Source organism: Nestor notabilis, unplaced genomic scaffold (genome assembly GCF_000696875.1).
Source record: "Nestor notabilis isolate BGI_N333 unplaced genomic scaffold, ASM69687v1 scaffold4192, whole genome shotgun sequence".
Taxonomy (NCBI): Eukaryota; Metazoa; Chordata; class Aves; order Psittaciformes; family Psittacidae; genus Nestor; species Nestor notabilis.
Window position 1 is genome coordinate 6843 of NW_009916812.1, and position 10251 is coordinate 17093.

At 44.9% G+C, this 10251-nt stretch overlaps 1 protein-coding gene across 1 annotated transcript; it reads left to right on the plus strand.

Moving 5' to 3' along the window:
• Nucleotides 1-721: 721 nt before the first annotated feature.
• On the plus strand, nucleotides 722-2381 carry CLDN1 (claudin 1; the record flags this gene model as incomplete). Its single annotated transcript, XM_010024755.1, has 3 exons — nucleotides 722-886; nucleotides 1339-1423; nucleotides 1913-2381. Coding segments are annotated over 3 exons (413 nt in total), but the record flags the coding sequence as incomplete, so codon positions are not given.
• Nucleotides 2382-10251: the final 7870 nt, after the last annotated feature.

Below are 10251 nucleotides of genomic sequence, written 5' to 3' on the forward strand. Positions count from 1 at the left end.
TGAGTCTGTCTGCTGAGAACCCAGACCTATGGCAGACATCACCCCTTGTTTCAGTTCTTCAAAAGCACAAGAGGCTCATAAGACATTGGCATATCTTTAATAAGCTAAATATTTTAAGGGGGGATGGACAAAAAAAAATTCCAACAAACTATTGTTTAGTTGGCTGGGAAAATACTTCTTTTCTGTTGTGGTTGAATTTTTGTATCCCCTTGGACACAAACTGAGCATTTAGCAGAAAAATTAACTAAATCATCAGGTATTTGTAGAAAAGGTTTTGGAAGTGTTAAGTGGTAAAGAGGCCTTGCTGTCTGCTGTGGGACCATTCATATGTATGGTGCTATTCATATTAAAACATGTGCCTAAATGCTTTGTAAAGGCAGAACCTAAATCTGAATGCTGCTTTTGATAAACAAATACGTCCTTCCAATTGGGATTCAAATGATCAAGGAACAAAAGACGTCCGAGGGCAATTCCCAGGTAATTTCCTGCAAAAAGCTGTATGCCCTTGTTTGTTGTGCATTTTAGAAGACGCTGAGATTCCTCTGATCCTGGTGCATGACAGTCTCTGGAAGCTTAAAGCTAAAAAAGGAATGTCTTGTTTGGCTGTGTCTTGTGTAACAGGGAACAGTATTTTGACACATGATTACTGAGCTCAGTAATTTGAATTTCGATTTGTATCTCGAGTTTTCTTTGTGGTAACTCAAATACTAATGTCTCCTAGGCAGTCTGCAGGCCACTCGGGCTTTGATGGTGGCTGCAATACTCCTGGGCCTTGTTGCTGTGTTTGTTTCTGTAACTGGCATGAAATGCATGAAGTGCATGGAAGATGACCAGGTGAAGAAGATGCGGATGGCTGTCTTTGGTGGGGTGATCTTCATCATTGCAGGTTAGTAATGTAGAGATGTTTTTAGCATTATATGTGACACTTGTAAACAGTGGTTATCCTGCATAGGATGGGGGAGGACTTGCTGTCATTGCTCCAAGAGCATTTTGGTCTGTGAATTCCTTAGCTCACTTTGGCACGGCAGCTGCCAAAGTCTCTTGGCACTAGCATTATACCTTCTATATGGACTGCATGCCTTCCAACTCTTACTAGCAGAGCTGAATTCGACCTGTGCACCCTGTGTCAGTGAAAGACTGTCAGCAGCAGTCCTGCTCTTGGTGCAATGTAATTGTAGGTGGCATCAAATCCTTTCTTAATAACCGCTCAGATCTTACTGGGGTAGCAGCAGTTCAGCATCACTCCAGATGCTGGTTCTGCTACATGCTTATTTTTGCAGTGATTTTGTTGATTGTTTTTTTTCTTAAGTCATGACATTGTGTTCCCTTCACATGTAGGTTTGGCAGCACTGGTGGCCACATCATGGTATGGCAACAGAGTGGCTCGAGCCTTTTATGACCCTTTCACCCCTGTCAATACCAGGTACTGACTCATTTGATGTAACACTATAACATCGCATGTCAAATGCTCATGAGGCTCAGTTTTGACTAGTAGTAGCTCAAAATAATTTCCTGAGCTAGCTGGGTTGGCTTCAAACTGTGCAGAAAAGAGCATTAGGATTGGGTCTCATCACCCATGTGGCTCTTGGGTCTTGTCTTTGTTTTAAGGCAGCATCACTGCCAGAGACCAAACTGATGTGACTTCTGAGATTTTCCTCCACTAAATTCTTAAGGCCTGGTTTGCACAGAGCTTGCCCTTTCTGCAGCTGTCCAGGGTGACCTAAAAGTCTGGGCTTAACCCAGTGTGCAAAGCTCTGGACTTTGAGGGTCAGCAGAGTCTCAGGATGCTCCAAACAGCTGCCTTGCAGGAAGCTGCTTCCATCCCAATTTCAGCTTCCTTCTGCTTTGTGTAAACAAGCTAATGCTGTAATTCAGAGTGTTACTTGTATTCACTTTCTTCTTTCTCCCTCAGATTTGAGTTTGGATCAGCTCTCTTCATTGGTTGGGCAGCTGCTTCTCTGGCCATGCTGGGGGGGGCCTTCCTCTGCTGCTCCTGTCCACGGAGAGAAACTTCATATCCACCCTCCCGAGGCTACCCAAAAAATGCCCCCTCCACAGGGAAGGATTACGTATAATGAAGCAAAGGAGTCGCCAGCACTGCTAATGAAAGCATTTTGGAAAGGACGCTACAATGCCACTGTCCTGAGCAGAGTTCAGACTCTAGGTTCTGCCTTCCTCTTCTCCCAAAAATGTGTATATTTTTATAATCCTCTTTGCTACTGGACATAACTTCTCCTTTCTCTCCCAGCCCATGGAGGAAGGCTAGCCTAGGTTCATAGGTATTGCCACTGAAAAGATGAAACCTCCAAGCTTGGGTTAAGTTTAGTATTTGGGAGCAAAAGGGAAAATGATACTGGTTTTTTAGATGGATGTTGGTGCTTTTTTTAGTTGTTTTTGTTGTTTGTTTGGGGTTTTTTTTTTTTTTTGTTTTTGTTTTTGTTTTTTTTTAAAAGGATGGTAACAATTCAGTCCCATATCCCATTAAGTTAGAGCCCAGTGTGGTGTGTAGAAATTAAAGGAACTTTATATAATATACGAAGTGAGATGAAAACAATAGCTTAAGGGGAAACATAATTTTGGGGAAAAGACTTTACATGTAGGTATGTTTGAAGAGATAAAAAATGCTCTTGTGCTCTTATCACCATCATCTTCAGCACCCTACTTTCTGTGCAGATTGGCATGACAAAGGGTCAGACAACTAAATTACTGTGACTTACATTGGAATCCGTAACTGCCCATGCACATGCTGTTGGCCAGCAGAAGATGCAGTGTAAGGTGGCAACCGCAGAGGTTAGCAGACTCCCAAAGCAGCCAGATATCCCTGGTGCTGGGAACAGCTTGAGAAAAATGATTGCCTTCTGTTTTCACTGGGTGCCTCTGGTGGGGCTGTTGCTGCTGTTACTTAGACACTGGGTGTTGCAGGTGATTGTTTTTCCATGTTACCATCCCAGTACCTAACTGAGCTTGAAGCTTTATCGCCTTTGTGTTACAGGCCTCCTTTTAACAAACACTCTCCTCTTTCTTGAGCCTTTCTCATTTGGGCTTAGTTTACTGATCTCTGTTTGGCTTATGCAGCTAAATGTGTTAAACCAAACAGAATGTACTGCTGCTCCCTGATGTTTCCCCAAGGATACCTCACATGCTGCCATTTGATCCTGTCTTTTCTTTCTTGTAAACATGTTCAGTGATTATATGAAGGCAAATTCCAAGGAAACTGACCCAAAGGTTATGGCATTTTATAGTAATCCAAGCTCACCAAAGAGGAAGAAACTAGCATTTTAATGATAAAGCCATCCTTGCACATTAAGTTGTACATTTAAAAAAGGAGGGGGGGGGGGGCAAAAAAAAGCAGCTCATCAGAAGTTCCCACCCCTTCCCCAGTTAGTCACTTACTGTTTGACTAACACTGGCTAAGGCTGTCTGGAGTTAAGTCTCAAATGCCTAGAAGGATGGTACTAGTTTTCCAGAGCTCTACCTTTTCTACAGAAGAAAACTGGTTGTCTCTGACCAGACTTTATAACTGTATATGTGTTCAGAGACATCAGATATCTTTTATTTCTTTCTGTAGCCAGGCAGAGCCTCTAGGGCTGAGCTATGTACAACCATAGCTTTGGTGGTTTGTATAAGCCTTGTACCTCTGTTTGACCTGACTCTCTGCAACATAAAGTTACTAAAAGAAATCAACCAGAGCATTTGCTTCAGGCTTGAGTTGATGTTGGCCTGTACTTGGAGCTGGGTCGTGTGGCTTCCACTTCTTCATGGGGAATTGCCAGTGCAGAGCAGCTGCCTCACAAGACCTCATCTTAAGAGGTGGCAGTTCAGGTCACATTAAAGAGCAGCTGAAGCCTGTGCTTTTGTATTTGCATTAACCCTGAGCCAGGGAGCAGATGCTTGTATTGGGAACTTGTATAAAGTGTTTAAACAATTTCAATAAATGAACCTTTTTTTTTTTTTTTAAGGAAAATCAGACTATTACTTAATTTTTTGGTTTTGAGCAGAATTTGGGCAGTGTGCATGGAAGAGAAGAGTGGGGCTTAGGCTTTTAGGAGCCTGCCTGCCAGGATGGAGCTTGTTTAGCTGTGTGTATCTACAGCAGACTTAGGTGGGGACAGATCTTCTGCAGTGAGTCAGGCGGTTGTGGCCTCTGGCAGAAACTCACCCAGTAATCTGCTGTGACTGCAGCCCAGGAACCTGAAGGTCTGCTCCTCATCGCAAGCAAGCTGCACCCTGGGTGGAGCAGGAAGGGGTAGGGGGATGGCACACGGCTCCTTTGCAGGGGAGTGGGAGCTGCAGGAATGGGGAAGGGATGGGGTGTGAAGCCAAGGCACTCCTGGGAGAAGTGCTCTGTGTTTCAGCCGTGCTTTGCTGTCTGTAGCTTTATCAGGTGTAGGGTATGTACAAGCTTGGCGATCCGCATGAGGTGCTCTGCCTCCAGAGCAGAAAGAGGCATATCTGTGTGTCTTCAAAGCCTTATGTGCTAGGCCTCAAGCTGTGCCAGGGGAGGTTTAGACAGGATAGTAGGAAAAATTTCCTTGCTGAAAGCATAGTCAGGCATTGAACAGGCTGCCCAGGGAAGTGGTGGAATCACTGTCCCCAGAAGAGTTCAAAAATCATGTAGAAAGGGCCCTTAGTGACACAGGTTAGTGGTGGCCTTGGCAGTCCTGGAGTAACGATTGGACTTGATGATCTTAAAGGCCTTGTCAATCCTAGTTGTTCCTATGATTCTGTGATTTCTGAATTAGCAGGATCATGAAGAAATGAGCTGTGGGAGGACCCATCTTGCTCTAAAGCCCCTTTGGGAGGATACTGTGTTTCTCCCAGGTGTAACAGTGGGTGCAACCAGTTGGTGTACCATTTTTGTAGGCTAGGTGGAAAATGGTTCCAACTGGGAGTGGTTTCTTCTAACCCGCACTGATACCTCCCTAGGGTAGAAAGGCTCTACGCCCCTTGCTCCTGCCTTGCCTGGAAACCTTTTTCCATTCACCAGGGCTCTTTTGTTCATCCCTTTCATATTTTCAAGTACGTGTGATGAGAGGCAAACTTTATTTAAAACATTCCCTTAAGCTCAGTCAAGAAGCTGCCTCCTCTGTTCCCTTGCTCTCCAAGGGCTGTTTGCTTTTGTAATTACAAACAAAAGGAATAGAACTAATTAGGCCTTGTAAAGCTGGCAGAGCAAAACAGCCAGGCATGCGGCTGGCTGACTAAGCTTGCAGTGCCTGGAGCAGACTGGTTGACTGGCATAGTTTGGGGTCTATGGTCATTCTTATTCCAACCTGTCAATTAGTCAAGGATTTCCATTGAGATTAATTTTTTCCCATGTTTTCATGCTAACTCCCTCTCCAAGGACTTTTGCAAGTTCCACTCTGAAGGTGCCTGGGCAGAAGAACAAGAGAGGAAAGCAATCTCGCCTATAAAATGGTCCATAGGACTTCTCAGCAGCTGGTGAAAATAGGCCATTGCAGGAGATACACATCTCTGTGTGTGATGGGCACAGAGGAAGAAGCCAGAGGCTAGCTTGTTTGTTCGCTATATGATTAATTTGACAAATTCATAGCCAAACTTTCACTTGGATAGGGCTTGTGGATTGCTGGCAGGCTGGTTAGAAAGCCAGTGGTGAAGTTTAGAGGTAAATATAATGTTATGATTCATGGTCTGAATTCCTGTCCAGTGGTGACAAGGTGCAGTATCTCTTGGAGGTCTCATGTCTCACGAGTTGACTCCAACCCTGCTTGGGAGAGAGTTTTCCAACCCTTTTCCCCCTCCTTGCCTTTTACAATACACTTGGCCATGTTTTCCCCAGCCCTTTGGCTCTCTCTGTTACAGGATGCAAAGAAAAGGCGTAACATGGGTTGAAAGTTGAGGGAGTTTCTCCACTGGATTTCAATCCTTGCATATGACTGACATTCACTGCTGTGAAAGCCATTTTGCAATGAAATAATGGTGCTTGTCTGTACAGACAATGGGAACTTTGTTTCTTGGCATCTTCTTCCACACCGTATTTATCATTTACATGGAGTCTGCATAGTATAATATGCAGAAAACTTCACTGTCAGTGGGAATTACATGCTCATTTATATTACTTAGATATTTCAAAGGAGTTTGAGAGCTCAAGATATTTTAGGAATAACATTAGCTTCTTGGATTTCTTGGTTTCCCCACCTCAATAATCTTAAGAAACTGTCTATGCTAATCCTTTAACAGATACAGTTTCTGATTTACATGTGAGCTTCTTATAATAAATTTGCATTTGTTTTCTGTACTGCTCTGAGCACTTAAAAGTGTGTTAAAGCACTGAAAATTCTGACAATGGAGATCTCAGAAATAACCAGTAGAGCTGACGACAAGAAATATTTGTGAAATATTCATACAAACTCAATCTTTTTAACACAAGGCAGAAGCAAAAATGATGGCATTGCTGAGGGAAAGAAAAAGAGGTTAATGCAGCACTTCTGCTTAAAAGCAAATCCCAGAAATGCCAGTAACTTCCTGAAGTTGCTCAAATATAGCAAATCTACAAATCTAAATGACCAACCAGACTGAAAGAGCTTGAGACTTTTACCTGAGCATGGAGACACATGGGATAGCTGGGGCAGACTGTGAATTGGCAATGTAAATTGGCAGTGTTTTAATGAAGAACATCTAAAAGATGCTAACAATAGAAGCATCTTCCAGGGTCTTACCTAGTGTCTACCTGAAAAGGCATCCTTTGGAGTCAGTTCTTTGCACCATGGCAGAGCTGCAGTCAAATCATAGAATATTGGGTTGGAAGGGACCTCAAGGATCATCTGGTCCAACTTTTCTCAGCAAAGCCTGGATTCTGCAGGGGTTCCAGAGGAATAGGATTGCACTGGTCTGGGGGTACTCATCTTTCAGAGGGTGATGTAGTTTACCCCACCAGCCACAAGCTCACAACAACCACATTTCAGCCAGGGCTCTTAATCCAACCAGGCAACTGATCTGAACTTTCCAAACCAGCCTTTTGATTGCAATTACAAACAGCACTGCAAGGATTTCCTCATTATCCCTGTCATCAGGCTCTTCATTTCTCCAATCCCACTGGTTCTTCAATTTGCCTGGTGGCTGTTTCCCTGCTTCTAGAAGTCCAATCTGTGACAAGAAGCTTGCTCTTCCACAGCACATTGCTGTAGTTCCTGCAAAAGTCCTGCATGCTATGGCATCTGCATCGCTGAGCAGAAAGGGAAAAACACTCCTTTGTTGAGCCTCATGTGCTCAATTGGAAAACATCCCAACTCCTACAGCTTTTCCAGAAAAGCCCTGCCTGGATTCCTAGCATACTGCATCAGGGACTTGGTGTTTCTAGGGTCTGCATTTCTTACAGAGACCTGCTGCAGACAGCAGGAGTCCCCAGCCATGGGATCCAGTAGGTGCTTCTGCTTTGCTGCCACAGGGGCTGCCAGCAGCTACCAGCTGGTGGGTCCTGCCCAGGCTGGGGGCTGAGCACTGGGCAACCCATGCAGCCAACCCATGCAGCCAACTCATCCACCCAGTTTGCCCCAAGGTACAGAAACTGCCCTCTATTCCTGTCTGGTTCATAAGCCAGACCCAGGAGTAGGTTTCATGACAGAAACCTGAATTTTGATGTTGAGTTTTCCATATTAAGGTATTTCCATGTGTTTGGGTTTTGCCTTACTCTGAAAGTGGGTTCTGCCCTTCTCTACAGTTGTCCAGGTCCTCCCTCCTCCTTGAGGAATGATGTTTCCATAGTCCTTGCATCACCAGGTCCATCTGACCACACTAAGCTCTTCCAGACCAGTACAGCCAGGCTGGGTTAGATGAGTTGGTGGCACATTGTGGAACATTACACAAGCCCGCATTCTTAACCATAATATTTTTGTACTTCACCTACCACATCATAAAATATCATACCTGCAAAAGAACATCACTGGCTTTTGTCCAGGAAGGTGAAGGACGTGACTGACACAAGAGCTGCATTTTCACATCAGGGCTGAGAACAAACTATCTCATCATAGTTAAGGACCTCCATCTGCATTGACAACAGACTAAGGGGTACAACGACAGCCTTTGCCAGTGCCCTATAGTTTGTAGGTGGCTTTTACTGAAAAAAGAAACCAAACAAGCATACAAAAAGAAAAAAGGTGACAAGGGCTCTATCCTGCAGGAGGCAGGGAGGGGAGAACAATACGGACTAGCTAGTGCCAAGCTTTCCTACTTCCCTGGCTTGTAGGAAAGACCAAGCTATGTGAGAACTGCTCAATGCTAGTACCAGTGTTCTCCCCTGCTATGGATACAGCTCCCACTGCAGCACAAAGCCAAAAGGCTTTGATTTTTAATTCGGGAACCACACAGCAACATTGAGCAGGTGGGAGGGTGGGATGCTTGTGCTCCCAGCCCCATGCTCCTGCCTGCCTTCAGAGTCAGCTCCCCCAGCAGGAGAGCTGTGAAAACAAGCTCAACCAAGGGAAAAAAAGCAAGAAATGGAATTCGTTTACAAGGTAAACAGTATTAACTCTGTCTTGGGGGAGTAGAAACATCACAGCAGTGATAGGCTTTTCTGTCCACAAGCTGTGGAAGGGCGGTGGAACGTGCTCCACCCTCCCCTTGTGTAACACTCCCCACGCAGCAGCTGTAAATAATCATTTACCTGTGCGTGCTCCTCTTTTGCTGCTTTTTAAAGGGCCTTTCTTCTCAAATGCAGCTCCTGGAGGGGTGGCTGCACCGAGGTGAGTGTGGCACAGTCTTGGCATTGGAGCTTCCAGAGCTCTGCCACATACAATCGAAGTTAGAGCTGGTGGCGCTGGGATACTCCTGCAAGCAAAGCTGCCAGCTGTGGTAAGGCGGATGGGAGAGTGTGGGTTGCGTTTGTTGCTTTTCCAGTGAAAACAGCTCAGCAATTCATTTTAATCATTGTTTTTTCCCAGACCTTTAATAGCATTTCTCTACGCTTTACAGTTCTCTAGAAAAGGTCTGGTAAAAACACATTGACCAAAACCCATCTGTCAGTGAGCCAGGTCTGCTTGTTTACCTGACTCCAGGATTTCAGTGCAGGTGCTTTGGGGAGTTGTTGGAACCTTTTCTGACTTCAGGTGCTCAGAAAGGGGAAGGCATTTTTTTAATGGGTAAAAATGCCCTACCACAGACCCAGACTTGGTTGTCACTTTTGTGGGGGGTTACTAGCCACTGGCATAGTGTAACATGACAAAACCATCCTCTGGAGAATAAGTGTAGGAAGAATGCTTGGGGACCATGAGTAGAAATGTGCGCATGCTCAAGCACGCAGCCCTGTGCAAGGAGCAGGGGAAACCAAGAAGTAATGAAATGCTCTGCTTCTGTCTTCCTTGAGGGATGTGGCCTTGGCCTAGCAAGCAGAGTCTGCACAAGAGGGAGTCTAATTTATAGTGCCTTGTAATTTGCTGATGCCGTAATATGTTTAGCTTGGGGAAAAGGCTCTGTTGATATTAACGTGTTCACTCACATTGGAACAGCAGTATGTTCCATCCACATGAAACACACCACCACACTGGGCTGTGGCTGGACCACCTCTGTGAAAGTAACAGAGCAGCAGCTCAGCTGGGGCTGAGTTGTCAGGGCTTCCATGGAGTAGGAGCAACCCCCTCAACCCTCCAGAGCCAGGTAGGATCTGCTGCAGTAATGCTCACTCTTCATTAAGAACTAATGTCCAGGTTAAGTAGACTCAAAGTGTAAGCGCTGGATCAAGCAGTGTTTCTCTAAAGCTGATCCCAGATCACTGATGACAGTGTCAAAAACAAAGCTCTACTCCCTGTCTGCAACCTTTCCCAAAAAAACTGTTGCTTTTTGAGTCCAGACAGTGGTGGTGAGGATGTTAGTACCAATGATGCTAACAGAAATAGCATGAATGATCTCAAGGTACTTGAGACTGCTACAAGACTGATGTTCTGGGATGATGCACTCTGCACAGACACTGGACAGACAGTCTTGCACTGAAAGCGAATAATCTACCACTCTGTGATCTTGTTCTGCTTTGGGATACAACATTGCCACAGCTCAAACATGCCTTCCAGTGTGCCTGCTAGATTTGTTATTAATAATTGTTTACACCTATGCAGCACTTGAGCTCATGGGACTGCTCCAGGCTGTCTGCTTTGTGTTTAAGGGTAAGTCTGCAGGTCTAAGCCTTGCAGATAGAGAAAATACTTGCTAGAAATTCAAGCTAACTCCAGGGCAAGTATTCATCTCCATGGGACTTACATGGCTCCTTGCAATTTTATCTGCACACCTAAATTCTTCATT